The sequence below is a fragment of the Phyllostomus discolor genome, chromosome 8 (assembly GCF_004126475.2).
Source record: "Phyllostomus discolor isolate MPI-MPIP mPhyDis1 chromosome 8, mPhyDis1.pri.v3, whole genome shotgun sequence".
Taxonomy (NCBI): domain Eukaryota; kingdom Metazoa; phylum Chordata; class Mammalia; order Chiroptera; family Phyllostomidae; genus Phyllostomus; species Phyllostomus discolor.
Genome location: NC_040910.2, coordinates 77,567,380 through 77,583,922, shown reverse-complemented (window position 1 = coordinate 77,583,922; position 16,543 = coordinate 77,567,380). Strand labels below are relative to the sequence as shown.

General features: G+C 54.4%; 1 protein-coding gene across 4 annotated transcripts in view; it reads left to right on the top strand.

The window, feature by feature from the left end:
* ABR (ABR activator of RhoGEF and GTPase) overlaps positions 1 to 16,543 on the top strand; it is a 172,800-nt gene that overhangs the window by 72,358 nt on the left and 83,899 nt on the right. For all 4 annotated transcript variants that reach the window (XM_028519029.2, XM_028519030.2, XM_028519033.2 and 1 more), the window contains exon 2: positions 7,312 to 7,496. In XM_028519029.2, coding sequence (XP_028374830.2) covers positions 7,312 to 7,496 — 185 coding nt within the window. The remainder of the gene's footprint in view (positions 1 to 7,311; positions 7,497 to 16,543) is intronic.

Genomic DNA, 16,543 nt, shown 5'->3' with positions numbered 1-16,543 from the left:
TTGGCAGCCGACAAGATATTTTGCAGGTGTGGCCCAGATCAGTGGTCCCCACTGGGTCCTGTCTGACTCTTAGACCGGCTCGGGAGGCCCTCGGTGTGCCCACTTCCCCGGCACTCTCTCCTCCTCCTCCTCATGCTCACTCAGTGTTCTAGCCATGCTGGCCTATTTATAGCCCTCTTAAGGGGCCCTGCTGCTTCACACTTTGTGCCTTTGCCAAGCCTCCTCGTTGCCTAGAACTCTGCTCATGTCCCCCATCTGCCTGGCAAGCACCCACGCATCTTTCAAGATGCAATTAATAATATTAATAACAGCAGCTGAGATGTATCGGGTTCGTACTGTGTGCTAAGTGCCTTGTGCACGTTGCCGGGTTGTCTTCGCAGGAGCCCTGAGTGCTCGAAGTCTCTCGTCTCTCCGTCACCCTCTTTCACGTTCGTTGGTGTCATCACTCACCGTCCGTCTGTAAGAGGCTGCCCTGCGCCAGGCACCCTTCTGAGCACAGAGAGGTCAGAAAGTGGTGGGGCCTAAGCCGTGTGCCCAGCATCCTTGCTCTAAACCACAGTTGCAAAGCTCCCTTCAAGTGTCACTCAAGCCCTCCCAGCCGTCCCCTCACCCACACTGTTGCCTGCCTCCCCATCTCTGCCTTGCCCATCAGCTGCTTCTCTCATAGCATTAGGGTGTTTATTGCTTGTTAGACTGCCTTTCTCTCCTGGGCTGTAAGGGTATCACATGGAAATGCGTTCGTTTTGAGTGGCAGAAAAGCCGTCATGTAAGAGCTATTATTGCCCACTTAGCAAAAAAAGAAGCCAGCTGTTTGTAGTGTGGCTCAGCCCCTGCCAGCATCAGGGAAATGTCTCTGTTCTTTCTCAGTCATTTCTTCATGGCAGCAATGTGGCCACTGCAGCTCCGGTCATCCTATCTGAGTTCACGGCGAGAAGTCTTTTTTTTAACTAGCAAAGCAAAAGGTCCCATTCTACTTCACTTGGTCTCATCCATCAGAACTGTGTCAAATAGCCTCTCCTGATTGTAAGAGAGGCGGAGACAGTGGGTATCTTACCTGGGACCAGGTCCATTGCCACCTCAATGAAAGCCCGGGTAAAGTAAGCAGGGAAGGAGGGAAGATGGGTATTGAGTAGGAGAAAAGCAGTGTCTGCTAGTGTCCGAGAGGGAAAAGAGCATGTATTAATTTCTCTCAACTTCCTAGAATCTGAATGCCTTAAAAAAAAAAGATTTTATTTATTTATTTTTAGAGAGAGCAGAAGGGAGAGAGAAAGGGAAAGAAACATCAATGTGAGATAGAAACATCGATCGGTTGCTTCTTGGACATCCCCAACCAGTTAACCTGGCCTGTAACCCAGGCATGTACCCTGACGGGGAATCAAACAAGCGACCTTTCGCTTTGCAGCTAGATGCCCAACCCGCTAAGCCACACAGTCAGGGCTGAGTGTTTTATAGTTGTTTTGTGTTGTTGCATTGCAGGCTTTATTCTGTGCACGTATGGACATTTTTATTTCTTTCAAACATAATGTCATACTGTACTACTATTATTAATTTCCTTTTTCACTTAATAAGATGATGTACATCATATCATTTTTAATGGCTACATAGTCGTACATCTTGGAGTTACACTATAATTTACTCAACCAATTCCCTGTAATTAATCATTTAGGTGGTTTTTAATATTTCACAATCATGAACAGCCCTGTGATGAATAATCTTTTAACTTTATTTTTATGCACATTTAGAATTAATTCCTTAGGACACAGTCTTGGATTGTGCTGGGTTAGAAGCTGTACCAACAGTAAAAAAAAAAATTTATTTATTGAGAGAGAGAGAGAGAAACATTAGTTCATTGTTCCATTTAGTTGTGCACTCATTGGCTGATTCTATATGTGCCCTGACCGAGGATCAAACTCACAACCTTGGCGTAGTGTGGTGATGCTCTAGCCACCCAGCCAGGTCAAGCTGTACCAACTGTTAAAGCTTTGATACCAGTTGCCAAATTGGCTCCAGAAAAGTTGTGGCAGTTATACGTGCCCTCCAAGAGTTTCTGAGAGTGCCTGTTCCCGACAACTCTGGGTATTTTTTTTTAATCCTTGATAATTTGATAGAAAAATTGCAAAAAATAGAAATTTGCATTTGGGTGCTTGTAGTTCTTTTTTTAATTTTCTGTTCATTTCTCTAACTCATTTAGAAAGTTGAGGTATTTATCTTTTTCTCATTGATTTGCAAAAGTGCTTTGTGTATATTCAGGAGATAGGGGGTTCCCAGGAGAAGGATGCAGCTGAGCTGGATTGTAGGCTGATTGGATTTCACTGGGTGGACAGGGGTGAAGAGGGTGTACAAATGTAGGAACAGCATGTGCAAAGCTCCAGAGGTAGGAAATAGTGTTGTGTGTTTGGGGACTCTATTAATTTCATAGTGCTGCCATAAAAAAAAAAAGGGATCACAAACTTGGTGGCCTAAAGCAGCACGAATTTATTTTCTCAGTTTGGAGGCCAGAGTAAAGCCATGGTGTTGGCAGGGTCACACTCCCAGCCAAGGCTCAGGGGCAGAGTTCTTGCTTGCATCTTCCAGGGCCTGGAGACTCCACGCACAACTCGAGCCACTGCCTCCATCTTCACACAGCCTCCTTCTGTGTCTGCCTTTCCTCCCCTTCTGTTCCCTCTAAGGACACATCATCAGATTTAGGACCCACTCGGTTAATCGAGAATAATCTCACCTTGAGATGCATACCTTAATATATCTGCAAAGGTCTTTTCCCAAGTAAAGTGACATTCACAGGTACCGAGGTTAGGATTCGTACATATACATTTGGGGACTACTATTCAACCCACTACAAGGACCTAGAAAATGTCTGATAGTACAGGGCAGCAGAATATGACCCCAAAAAGGCAGAGTCAGGTGACCGTGCAGGGCTTCACACTGAGGAGTTTGGGTTGAACCTTGAAGTGAATGAGGAACTGTTAAATTTTGAACAAGGGAGAGGGTGTCGGAATTGTCCTCATGAGAGTCGGTGAGGGTCTGGGGCAGGACGGGGAGCGGGGATAGTTCAGGGTGTGGGAGGTGAGGAGCAGGAAGAGGGGGAGTGTGAAATGACTCCTGGGTTTCCGGCCTGAGCAAGCTGGCCCAGGAGGCGGAGATGTTCAGGAAACAATCAGAGAGACAGGTCTGCAGCCCAGACCTCGCCCTGGAACGTAAACGAGATTTGGGAGAGGGAACAAAGGGAGAGGTGGCAGAAGCCTGGAGAACACCAATTTTTTCCCACCATTTTATTATAAAAAATTTCAAACACGCAGAAAAGTTTAAAGAATTGTACGGTGAACACCCACATACCCATCATCTAGAGTCTGTAATTATCGTTTTTCTATACTTGCTGTATCACACATCTATCCGTTCCTCTGAACATCATCAGCCCATCTTATTTTTTACGTGCTTCAGAGTAAGTCGCTGACATCGCAGCACTTCACTCCAGCACGAAGGCTGCGTGTCGGTAGCTGGAGCTCAGCAGCCCGTGAGATGCGCAGACCTTACGTGTACTATTCGAAAAGCGAATCCCCCTGTGCACCCCAAGTCCGTGTCAAGGTACAGAACATTCCCATCGCCCCAGAAGTCCCCTGTGCCCCTTATTACAGTCAACTCCTGCTCCCACCCCACTCCCAGAGGCAACCGCTATTTTTATGTTTTTTTCCACCATAGATTATTTCTGTCTGTCTGAGAATGTCATGTAAGTGGAACCATGTAGGATATGCCCCTTTGTGTCTGGCTCCTCTCACTGAGTGTGAGAGCCCTCGGTTTGTCTCTCTTTGTTGCTGAGCAGCGTTCTGCTGTAAGGACATCTAACGAGTACCAACTTGAAAGGGTGGGCAAGGACAGAGGGTTCCACCAAAGAGACTTTGAAGGAACGGCGAGGGCAGTGGGAAAAGCACCCAGGCAGAATGTCAAGGAAAACCATCTGGATCAGTAACACTTAAGGTTGACGGCATATAACATAAAAAAACTAAATAACAGTGGCCCTGGCCTGTGTGGCTCAGTTGGTTGGAGCATCGTCCCATGGCCAAAAGGTTTCAGGTTCGATTCTCAGTCAGGGCACATACCTAGGTTGTGGGTTTGATCCCTGGTCCGGACAGTATGATCCCTGGTCTGGGTGTGTACAGGAGGCAACTAGTGGATGCTTCTCTCTTGCATCAGTGTTTCTCCTTCTCCCTTCCTTTCTCTCTAAAACCAATGAAAAAAAAGTGCTCAGGTGAGGATTTAAAAAAAATCAACAACAACTACATAAGAGTGGTTTAAATAACAGGATTTTTTTTTCTCATGTAAAAGAAGTCCAGACAGAGGCAGGTGGTCCTGGGGTGGTATGGCCAAGGCTCCCAGCTTTCTGTTCAGCTGTCTCTAGTAGTGGTGTCTATCACCTCATGGTTTAATATGGTTGCTGGAGCTCCAGCCATTCCATCTACTTTCCAAACCAAACTGACAACAGAAAGAAGAAGCATGAAGAGGGCCAAAAACAAACAAACCAAACATACCTTTCAGCTAAAACAATCTCTTTTAGCAGCATTTCTCAAAGTTCCACACATCTCATTGGCCAGAACTTCTCATATGGCCCACACCACTAAGAAAAGTAGTCTTTTAGCTGGCCACTGGGTACACGGCCACTCTACATATAATGAGGCTTGTGTTACAAGGAGGGGAAGTAGATATTGGCTGTCAGCAGCCTCCTCTGCCCTCCTTCCTTTCAAGACCTGGTGGCCAAGCCACAGTCCACTCAGCATTCCTGTCTGGGGTCTTTCACCAACCGAAGCCCGTGCTTAGCAGATTCCCATCCTCCCATGTCCCCAGGGTTCCTTCCTCTCTGAGGGCTGGTTTCTCAGTCTTTTCCACATCCCTTTGCCTGGTAGGGGTCTCCTGGGTCTCTGACTTCCTGGGCTGACAGGGTCTTACGAAGGGTGGGGTGGAAGGGAAAGTGTCTAGGAACACATGCAGAGAGTTCTGTGGGCCCTTTCCTCCACTCCCGAGCCTCCCTGTCCTGTGGCCAGCACCTCTCTCTCAGCGACCCTTCCCTCTCCTCCGTGGTCAGCCTCCCCAGGCGAGAAGGGCTGTAGAAGATTTCTCTGGAAGGTTAGTGATATTCAGAGGGAAAGTGTTGGCACCCGGTGACAGACCTGGGTTCAGATCCTCTCTGTGTAAATGTCTCTGAGACTCAGTGACCTGTCTGCCAGTCCGGGTTGGTAGGAACAGCCTCACAGATGTGGCTCAGCTGAGAGGAACAGGAGACGCCGGTCTGCAGCCGCCACTCTGATGAGGCGGGTCGTGCACACCGGGACCGGGGCTGGCAGAGACCTTCCTGCCCTGCTGGGACCCGGCCAGCTCCAGGCCCTGCGGTGGAGGCGAGCCACGCCACCTTCCCTGTTGTGCCTTCCACCTCTGCCCTTGGGAAAGGTCTCAGGAGTGAGGGATCTGGTCCTGTGCCCCCCTGGGAATCGGTCAGTGTACAGGAGAGTCTGCGTGGCCTGCTGGGCTCTGAACTAGGGACCGCCACAGCTGACACTCTGGGCCTTGACTCTGGGAGAAACGGCAGCCAGGAGGCTGGCTCCTGGGGGAGAGATGGCAGGTTAACATGCTGTTTCATTTCCTCCTTGTGATTTTCCAAAGTGAGCAAGTCTCAGGAAACAACCAGGCTCCGTCCCAGTGCCAGACTTGGGCAGACTGGATGCTGTGGCTCCTCTTTCTTCTTCCAGTCCCTGGAAATAGCAGAGTCGGCTCACCCCCTGTCTCACTCCCGGCCTCAGACGTAGGCGCCGCATCCTCTGGGGCAGGGGACCCTGTCTCCCAGGCACACAGCACGCACACAGCTCAATGCCTGGGTCACTAGATTCTGTGGTTCTCCACGTGTGTGCCTGTCCTGGGAAAAAGGAGTAGCCACGTCCCCGACTGCTTAACGGGCTGTCAGCACGAACTGGAGAGGAAGTCTGCGGGAGCAGGTGCAGCGAGGCTGAGGGAAGCTCTCAGCTGCCAAAGGGCCAGATTGCACCGAGTGTGGCTGTGGCCAGGCGCCCTGGTGACCTGTTGACACCATTCTCAGGCTGCCGTCTGCCTGGAGGCTGGTGTGTTGTGACAGAGGAGGAGGAGCCAGGCCCCAGCGGAGAATTTGGCTCAAGCCTCAGACCTGACAGGGGCAGTGCATTCCTCTGCTCATTCATTCCCTCCACACCCACTCCCCGAGGTCCTGCTGCGGGTCAGCCTGTGGGCACCCAGTGGTGACCGAGACACCCAATTCCTGACCCCAGGGGCTAAGGGACAAATGGGCAGGATCAACGGGGGCACTAGGAGGCCGTGTGGGATGCAGGAGTTCTGAGCTGGGACGCCAGGGAGGACATCCTGGAAGAAGTAACATCTGAGTGGATGATGATGGGTCAGGCCCAGCCAGGGGCTGGGGTGGGGAGGGGCCGGGAGGGCCCCTCAGCCTGTGGCAGGAGAGACTCCACTGGTGGGGTTTGACCAGCGGCCTTTTTGAGGTGCTGCCCTTCTGTCCCAGGGAAGGGGCAGGGTATCTGCGTGGGCGCCAGGGCCTGAGTGGCGCTGGCAGCCGGAGGGGATAACAGCAGCTCGACTTCCCTACAGCCTTTTCTTCCTCCTTCTCCAAGGGAAGCCTGCACTGGAATTATAGATGTAAGTGCTGGCTTTTGAGGAGTCTGTTCAATCGTGTCCCTGCCAGGCCTCGGTGCCTCCTTCTCGCCCACGCTCTGCCAGCTTTGGGCCCCGTCCTGCATGAGGCTTTGTTGGGAGGGCTCAGGGCTCCCTCGGGTGCTGTTCCTCAACCCCCTACCCTGAAACCTGCTCTGCCTCCCTCGCCCAGGGATCCAGCTCGGGGTATAAATGGTAGCCCAGGAGGAGGGGCTCAGGAAGTGACATCGCTTGGCCCGCCCCCACCTCCTTATTCCCTATAAAAAGCAAAATGGTGACTCAGAGAGGAGAGTTGGAAGCGTCCTGCCTCCTGCTCCCACTGTTAATTTTTAGACTTGGAATTAGGCAGGAGGCAAAGGAAACAACAGCTCGAATACGCAACTGACGTGCTATTAAGCGGGTGGCAGCAGAGAAACCGCTCCTCCCTGGCTCCCAGCAGCCGTGAACTGCTGGCGCTCCCCGGCCCCGCACGAAGCCCCGGCCCCCTGCGCAGCCCCCGCCTGGGCCAGGCCGTGGATGCTGCGGCCAGGAGCATGGCAGCCGGGGGCCGCCGCCGGCGCCCACTGCGCTACCAGTCCCTGGCAGCCCTCGTGGAGGACTCTCAGTGGCCTTTCTTGTTCCTTGTCTCAGACTTCAGCTACGGGGCAGACGACTACGACGGCGAGGGGAATGAGGAGCAGAAGGGACCCCCGGAGGGCTCAGAGACCATGCCGTACATCGACGAGTCGCCCACCATGTCACCCCAGCTCAGCGCCCGCAGCCAGGGCGGCGGGGACAGCATCTCCCCTACCCCACCTGAGGGGCTGGCACCTGGGGTAGGTACACCTGCTTTTCCTTCTGGGTTTGGGAAGAGGGGGCTTTGGGGGAGGGGGTCGATGGGCATGGGTGTCATGGGCCAGGCTCTGCTTGGGAGGCTCCCCGGGGTGGAGGGACATCGCAGGACTGGGGAAATTTGTCTGTTTCGGGTGCCCTCGTCAGCTCCTTCCAGTCCTGGCCCCTCTCAGACCAGCTCCCCTCCCACCCCACCTGCTGCTCCCCCTGCCTCCTCTCCCAGCCATCTGTTCCCCTGCGTGCTGGTAACCCTCACCTCCTCTTTCAGCACCCTGGCAGGACAGGGCCTCGGGGAGGGAACAGGCTGTTCTCTCTGGGCCCCGGCTGGGCCGTGGCTGCATGTGTGACCTGTGGCTGGAAAGGTACAGATGCCAGCCCAGCACCCCCAGCACACTAAGGCTGGCCTCGGTGCTGCTGTGGGGTGGCGTGAGCTGCGTCTGCAGCATTCCCGAGGGCCAGGGACCCCCGTCCAGCCCTCCTCTGGGAAGGAATGAGCTCTCATGGTGTCCACCTCAATTCTTGTCAACAGATGGGAACTGCGTTCCAAAGACAAGCATTTTACAAGGACTAATAAGTCTGTTCTCTGAGACAAACCAGGGGGGTAGAAATGAGTAGAGGTTTGCCATCCTTGTAATTAATGCTGTTCCTGGCCACAGGGACTGGCTCTCTCTGGGCCTAGCTTGTGCACATGCATCTGAGACATGAGCGAGCCAGGCAGAAATTCCTGGGGCTGTGGTTCTGAAGTTGGGGAGAAGCAAAGCTTTGCCTCCACTGCGGGGGGTGGGGGTGGGGGTAGGGCTTGGAGTGCCTGGTCCTGCTGGGTAGAGGGCTTATCCAGGTGTGTTTTGTGGGGGTCTCCTTTCTTCCCTCTAATACCCCCAAGAAGCCATCACTGAGATGCTGTAAGACACTTGTTCCTCTCCTACAGCGCCCAGCGCCCCGCCCCCCTGCAGCCAGGGAGTGCTACCTGGACTCCACTGTTTCTCAAGAACCCCCTGCTTCCTTTCTTTCCAGCCTCCTTGGCCACCCTCCACCCCTCTGCTGAGCTCTTACCCCCCTCTTCTCACACCGGGGTGGCTGTTATAGCCTTTGGCAACAAGGGCCTTGGCAACCAGCTTCCCACTTGGGGAAAGCCACATTGTTGCCATGGCAATGGAGGCAGAGCTCAGCCGGCTGCCAGGCAGTGAAAGTTTGGGAAGGGATGGTGGGGGCAGGTGAGAGGTAGAAGGGATGCGGAGAGTGTGGGTCAGGTCCAGGCCCCCCCCAGCCTGCATTCTGGTGTGTCGCTTTGTGGTCCTAGGAAAGGTGGCAGGCGAGGGACAGCCATCTTGGACATACAGGGCAAGATCTGGTCCTGGTGGAGGGGAGAGGGGGTATTCTGGGACCTGAACGGAGGCCAACAGGGAGAGCAAGAAGACTCTGGCTTCCCGTCTCTGCCGTCAGGTCTCTCCTGGTAACAGGGCTCAGAGACCCCCCTGGGGCACTGGGCTGTCACCCCGCTGTGAGCAGGTGCGGGAAGATGCAAGGTGGGACACAGCACGGGGCCAGGGTGGTGGCTCAGGGTTGAGAACTTGTGGCCGAATAGAGCTGCTTGCTGAAGAGAAAAAGTGTCTTCGCCAGTTCCTTTTCGCCTCTCTGCCTTCTTCCTAGCTTCCTGTCCTGGTTCTTTCCCTCGTCATGTGACTGCCCTGCTGGGGTGCATCGATGTTTCGATTCCCTGAGGGGAGGTGCTGTCAGGTGCTCTCGCTCTCCAGGCGAGCTCACAGTTGTAACGGGGAGGTGCCCCTGCCAGGAGCACCTGGGCCTCAGGGCAGTGGCTGACGTCAGTCTGTGGTTGCCCACTCTGCCTGGTGACTCACGAGGGAATAATGTGGTTTGAGGACTTTGAAATCCAGAGTTGCTAGTGACAACTGACTTAAAGTGCTTGGCAACCTGAGGATTGAGTTTAACACCGTTGGCTAGAAGTCATGCAAGGCAGAGGCAGGAAGCATTTGTCCAGCTTGGGGACCTCAGCAAAGATTCCAGACCAATGCCTCCCCTGCCTCCCCACCTTCCCTCCTGGGGTTGCATTTTCGCCCTTTCCAGTGTGTCACTACCCCCATCTAGTGGACTCAGCGAGCATTGATGTTTACGTTGGGGTGCTGGAGGGTATTTCTTCCTGAGTACTTGGGGAACAGTTTTAGTTAGAAGAAGAAGAAGAATGAAGGAGGAAGGGGGAGAGAAAGCAAGCAAGCCAAGGTTTCTACTACTTGGCTGTGCTCATTTGGCCAGCCAGGTCCCTATACCACCAGGCCTCCTGTTAGGGCCTTGGGAAGGGGACTTTTAGACCAAATTGGACAATTGTTCTAGATATTTAGATATCTGGGCCCTGGCAGCTGGGCTTCCACACCCAAATATGCAGCATCTCGTGCCTAGGAGCCCAAGGGTTGGTCTTTGTATTAGGCAGGATTCTCCAGAGATACAGATATAGAATGTGTATATGCGTGTGTGTGTGTGTGTACATACACATATCGAGAGACAGAGAGGTTTATTATAAGGAATTGACTTAATTATGCAGGCTGAGAAATCCCAAGATCTACAGCCAGCAAACTAGAGACCCAGGAAAGCTGAGCCCAGTCTGAGCCTGGGACCAGCAGAGCTGATGGTCTTTCAGACGAGAAAGCCAACAGGCTCGAGTCACAAAAGCTGATGTTTAGTCTGAGTCCGAAGGCTGAAAAAGACCCACATTCCACCTTAAGGGTCAGACAAAAGGAGCTTGCTCTTACTTAGCAGACTTATTGTTCTACTTAGGCCATCAGCTGATTAGACAAGGCCCACCCACCTTAGGAAGGGAAATCTGCTGTACTCAGTCAATTGAGTCAAATGTCACTCTCCACCCAGAAACACCCTCACAGACACAACATGAATAATTTTGTCCAAATGTCTGGGCACCTGTGGCACAGTCAGGTTGAGTCATAAAATTAAACTCACAGTCTTACTCTTCCAGCAGCCCAGAGAACGGAAGGAACGTGAGCTCTGGATAGATGCGCGCCTGCTCCCTCTAGCTGTGAGGTGTTGGGGGAGCGTCAACCCCTCTGAGCCTCAGCCTTCTTGTTTCCGAATAGGACTGACTACCTGAGAGGAGGAGTGGGGAGCTGGGAACATTGCAAGGGCTGGGTCTGATGTGTGGTTGCTGGATGAGACTGAATCCGCTTTAGCAACCTCCTCTCTGGGGTTGGGTCAGTCTTGCCCCGTGTGGGAGCCCGGACGAAGCCAGGTCTCTATGGCGCTGGCCGCACACACATTTCACTCCCCAGCACGGCACGCCCACGCCCGAGGCATCTGTGTGAACCCTGAAGCCCTGCCCTGCAGGTGCCTCCCCCTCCCCGAGCCCAGGCTGAGCAGAGCTCCACTCCCCGGCAGGGTCAGGGCCACAGGGGTTCGGTTCAGCTGATAGCGCTTGCTTTCACCCCAGGACAGAAGGATGGCTCCCCATCCTCACCAACCTGCCTCTGCTAGGCCCATGGCCTTACACAAAAGCTTGCTCCCACAAGCCATGGACTCTTGTCTACCCTCTTGGGAGATGTAGAAAAAGGGGCCACAAGGAACAAGAAAAGCTGGGTGTTGTCTCAGCACTGCCACTTTCTAGCTGTGTGACCTGAGGGATGCTGGTCGCCCTCTCTGAGCTCCAGCCTTGCTCATCTCTAAAGTGAAGATACTGAGGATGTCCTCCCTACTGACTTCGCACGGCTGTTGTGAGGCTTCTGTGAGAGGGTGTTGGGTAGGGCACTTTGTCAAGTCTGTATACATTTCAGCTAGGACTGCTCAATGTCAAAGCCATTTTCCAGTTCCTGTGATACCCACAGCAGGTCAAAGGGTGTCTGACAAAAGGCTGAATGGCCGGGTTCTGACTATAGCTCGCAAGAGAATCCAAAGATAAGGATGGGGGAGCTTTGAAATGATTAGCATTGTCATCCTTATCTCTCTCCCCCTCTCCCTCCCCCTCTCCCCCTCCTCCTTATCACCATCACAGATACTTAGGTTTTTACCAGCCTTTTACATGGGTTGTTTCATTTAAGGCCAAACACACCCTTGTAGGTAGGTGCAGTGATCATCATTTTATAGTTGAGGAAACCGAGGCTCAGGGAGGTGGCTTAATTTGTCTCAGACAAGCCAGTGGGGCCAGAGGTTTAAACTCGGCTCTTTCTGGTGCAGGAGTTCTCTGCCAGCTCTGCTCACATGCCACCTCCCTTGCGAAGCATGTACAGCCCATCGCCCAGCCCTTTGCTGCCTGGGTAATTCACCCACTACAGCCCCGACCACAGCCCCGACCGTCTCCGAGGCCCCAACAGCAGCTCCCAGGCAGGCGGGCCCCTAGGGCTGCTGCCCTGGTGTTGGCGGAGGGGCACTGAGAAGCCCTGGGGTGGCCGGGGAGGAAGGGAGGGCACGTGCAGTCTCAGGGGCTGAAGCTGGGACAGTCTCCTGCCTCCTCTTCCCTTCCTCCATCCCTTCTGAAGACTTGGGGTTTGAGACTCGAGGTTGCAAAACAAGGAGTTTGCTACCAGGTGAACGGAGAAGCCACGGGGAAGAGGGGGTGTCGCAGTCTGTTCCCGGTGGGCTGCGGACCCGAGTCAGGTGGGCTAGCGGGTGGTCCTTGTGCCTCTTGGTGTCTCCAGCTGCCAGTGGAATCAGAGACATACAGTCCTCGAGTTGCCAGCCTCCTGCCTTAGCAGCCTTGCTCCTCGTTTTTCCCTTTCTGGACCCTCGGTCCTCGCTGCCAAGAGGAGGCTTGCTGGCCCCTCCTGCTTGCCAGGTGCTGCGCGGGGGGCCACCTAACTCCTCCAACCCCGGGGCGAGCCCCCTGTGGTAGACGAAGAGTCTAAGGCTGGGGGCGTTGCTCAGCTTGTGTGAGTGGAGAAGGAGGTAAATAGGGAGGCTTAGTGCCCTGGGGGTGACCCTCGGCTCCCTCCAGAGCTGGCCCTTCCTGTCCTCTGCAGCCCATCCCCACTGTGGCTCCCGGCTCGGAGCTGGCCTTCCTTGACGAAGCACGCCTGACTAACCGGGAGCATCCCCGTCGCCCTGCCAGCTGGCCTGGACCCCCCTCTCCCTGTCAGAGTGCCGGGGTCACATCTGCCAGCCAGGCTGCTCCAGAGTAGCGTTTACTCAGTGCAGGTTTGCTGATCCCCCACAGGTCCCAGGCACTGGGTATGAAAGTGCACCCAATGAGACCCATTCTCTGCCCTGGAGCCCTTGGGGGTGGGACAGGTAGGCAGACTGACCCACGTAATCACACTAGCACGTCTTAAGTTGCCCCCCAAACAAGTGCTGGGAAACCCCCCCCAGGGGGTCTTCACATGGAGGCATTTGGCCACACACAGGTGAGCCTCCAGGTGGCAAAGGTGGGGTGGCCTTTGGGCTTTGTGCTCTGGCAGGGCGCAGAAGGGCTGCGAATTTGGACCAGCAGCTGGGCTTCTCTCCCAGACTATTTTCCGTCATCGCCACCTAGTTTCTCCACTAGTGGGAGCTAGTGCTCTCCTTCACTTGGACGATGCTCTCCAGACTTGGGACTGGTCACTTCTACATGGAGGGCCACACAGACCCTGCACCCTCCTGCTTGTATGGCAGAAAGAGGAAGGGTAAGAGCAGAAGCACTTTCACAGCACTTACTTAATGCCGGGCACTGTCAGAGCACTTTATCGATGCTGACTCATTAGGTCCTCACCCTGACCCTGTGAGGTGGGCACCACCACAACGGCCCCCTTTTTACAGATGTGGAACAAAGGAACAAAGAGGCCACATAACCCTCATAAGGTCCCACGGCTGGTGAGTGTTGGGGGTACTTGTCACCACCATCCTCCGAGATGTCTCCAGGACAGGAGCCTTAGCACCTGTTTCTGCTCCTCTGGCTGCGTGACTCTGGGCGTCTTGTAGCGTCTGGGTCCCCTTGCCTGCAAATGAGCGTAAGTGCCTCCTAAGTGGAGAGGCTGCTGCGAGAACCAAGTGACATGTCGGCTGTGAAGACACCTAGTGTCGCACCACACGGAAGACCTGCTCCCCAGCGGGTGGCTGAATGTGAATCTCCCGGGATGTGAGAGAGGTCCCTCGCTCTGCGTGAGCCCCCAGCTCCAGCTGCTCTTGGGCCTTCCCACCTCTGCCCCCATCCTAGCAGGAGTGGCGCTGCTGCCAGCTGCGCTCCTACAGGGCGGAGGTCGCCCTCGAGAGGGTGCCACCCTGGGGCTTCAGGGGAAAGAGAGGCACTAGGACCCAGTTGCTAGAGTTACCTGGAGCCATTTCCCACTTGGCCATCATATGCCCTCCTTTCTCCCGCCTGCCCCCCTCCCATGAGGGTGTCCCCCTCAAGCCCACATGGCTGGACGCTACAGTATCACCAGGGGCTGTGAGCGGAGGAAGGGGGAAGTGCTGGGGAATACAGTAGCACTCGGCCTGCTGTGTTGGCCACCGGTGAGTGCTCGCCTCCCCCCTCCTCAGAGCCTGGTTTCTGGCTCAGGACCATGTCTGGAGCAGAGCCAGCGCTCTGGAAACGGCCAGATGATTCTTTGGTGGGGGAGGCTGCCCTGGGTGTGCACTGTAGGGTGTTCAGCAGCTTCTGTGGCCTCAGCCCTCTAGGTGCCCATAGCAAACCCCAGTGGTGACAACCCAGAAGTGTCTCCAGATGTTGATGTCTCCTTGGGAGCAAGGCCACCCCTGGTTGAGGACCACTGACTGGTCTAGAAGGAGGTTAGAAACATGAGGGTCTAGAACAGTAGCCCTCGGGGTGGGGCAGCGGGGTTAGGGAGGAATAAGGGGTCCTTCAGGGGACATTTCACATTTACTAAGTGGGAAAAGGTAGGCATGCAGAAAAGACTTAGCAAGTGGCAATAACCCCAGGAGGCTTACGGGGCAAGGTGAGGGGTCTCCTAGGAAAGGTAAGTCAAGGTGTTCATGTTGCCTAGATAGTTTCTATGAAACCAGTTTCTACCTCTGGATGGTATGGCTCAGTGGATTGAGTCCTGGCCTGTGAACCAAAGGGTCACTGGTTCAGTTCCCAGTCAGAGCACATGCCCGGGTGGGGGCCAGGTCCCCAGCAGGGAGCATGCAAGAGGCAACCACACACTGATGTTTCTTTTCCTCTCTTTCTTCCCCTCTCTCTAAAAATAAATAAATAAAATCTTTAATTAAAAAAAAATAAAATCTTAAAAAGAAAAGAGAAGAGACCAGTTTCTAGTCACACAGGGCCCCAGCAGGCTGCCATGCTAGGGAGGGTGTCTGGGCAGGGATGAGAGGGGCCGGCTTACTCTCCACCCTTCTTTACTCACTGCATTTGAAGATTGTGAAAGTACCCAATTAAAATTGAAGAAAACTATCTTGTGTTGCTCTGGGGGGCAGGGTGAGAATAGAGTTGCCAGGAGGTAAGACTTGAACAAATATTAAGAACATTTCAAGTGTTAGAAGGCCTCGGGAGGGTTCCAGCAGAGGTCGCTACCGGAAGGTAGAGAGGCTCTGTCTGCGGCGGGACTGTGTGACTTCGGGTCCCCGCAGCCCCAGGAGCCCACACCGCGGGGCCTGTCTTTACGAGAACCACCCAACCAACGTGAATCCTTGATTCATCTTCTTGGGAGGCCCTTTGCCTCGCCCTGTAAGCCTCTGGGGTTATTTCCACTCACTAAATCTTTTCTGAGCACCTACCTTTCACAACACAGTTCTGGATGCTGTGGGGAATTAGTATGAACAGGGCTTGCGCCTCATCCCCCCACCCCTCCACACACATACGAGAGAGACATACAATCCCTCTGTTTCAAGGCTGTCTGTGCTATAACCTTGAGAGATGTACAAGGTCCGAGGGGCAGTCATGTGACCTCAAGTGGGGGAATCAGGGAGGGCAGCATGGAGGAGGCAGCTTCAGAGAGTGGGCAGTGTTCTGCCTGGGCACCAGTCAGGAAGGACATTCTAGATAAAGGTGTAAGTTCTGGAATGTGGGGAAATCTCTGGAGATTTAAGAAAAAGTGAGTTGTCTGGTCCCATGGGGGGACTGGGCTCACTGGAAGAGGTGGGAGGTGTAACTAGGAGTGGGCTGGGACCCCCCCCCTTCTGTATGCCCCACAGTACCCCCCACCCCACCACCACTGCCAAAGAAGAGAATCGCTGGTGCCCACTGCGGGCTCACCACACGCCAGGCACTGCCCTGTGTGCACCCGTCCTCGCTGCAGCCGGAGAGTTGGTGCTGTCGTCATCCTCACTGTGTGGATGAGGAAACTGAGGCCCACAGGGTTTGAGTGACTGACCCAGGGTCACACAGCTGGCCAGAGGCGGCGAGGGGATTCAGATCTAGATTCCAGGGGAGTGTTTTGGTTTTGTGTATCTGTTTTACTATGTAAACAGTGTCATGCACTGGCTTACACCTAACACCTGCTCTATGCCATTGAAACCTACTGCGATGTTTGGAATGACTTCTGTGACAGAGAAAGAGCAGGTGGGGGAGTAGCACGGTTATTGGGAAGATGAAGAATCTGACCCCATCTGCGCTGTATCCGGCGCCACCTGCCCCTGCCGCTGGCCCCTTGAGGTCACTTCTCATCGGCCTGGGGATGCTCCAGGAAATCTAGAGGTGGGGCCTTATGCTTCTGTCGAGAAAATTGGGAGGCAAAGAGGAGGGAGGAGGGCTGCAAGCCTAGGGCAGTGCCCGAAGGAGAGACTGCGCCTGGTCCTTTCCGGGGACAGAAAGCAGAGGCTACTGCCCTGGTCGCATCAGCTGAGTCACCAACGAGAGCCCACTGCCCTTGTTTGGGCTGACTTGGCTTCCTGCTGGGCCCAGGGCGGGCAGTGTTTTAGAGAAAATACCCTCCCTGCCTCCCTCTGTCCTGGGGGGTGCTGTCCAGGCCCTGCCTGGCCTGACCACTTGACCCCCACCTACCTCTGCGGCCTCATCACCAACCCCCCAAGTGGAGTGTGAACTCTGCAAGCTTCATCAGTTTTGTGAGGAGACGTTTGCTCAGTGCGAATTTTGGTGCCTAGAGCTGTGCCTGGCACTCGGCGGGTGTTCAGTGTATGTTGT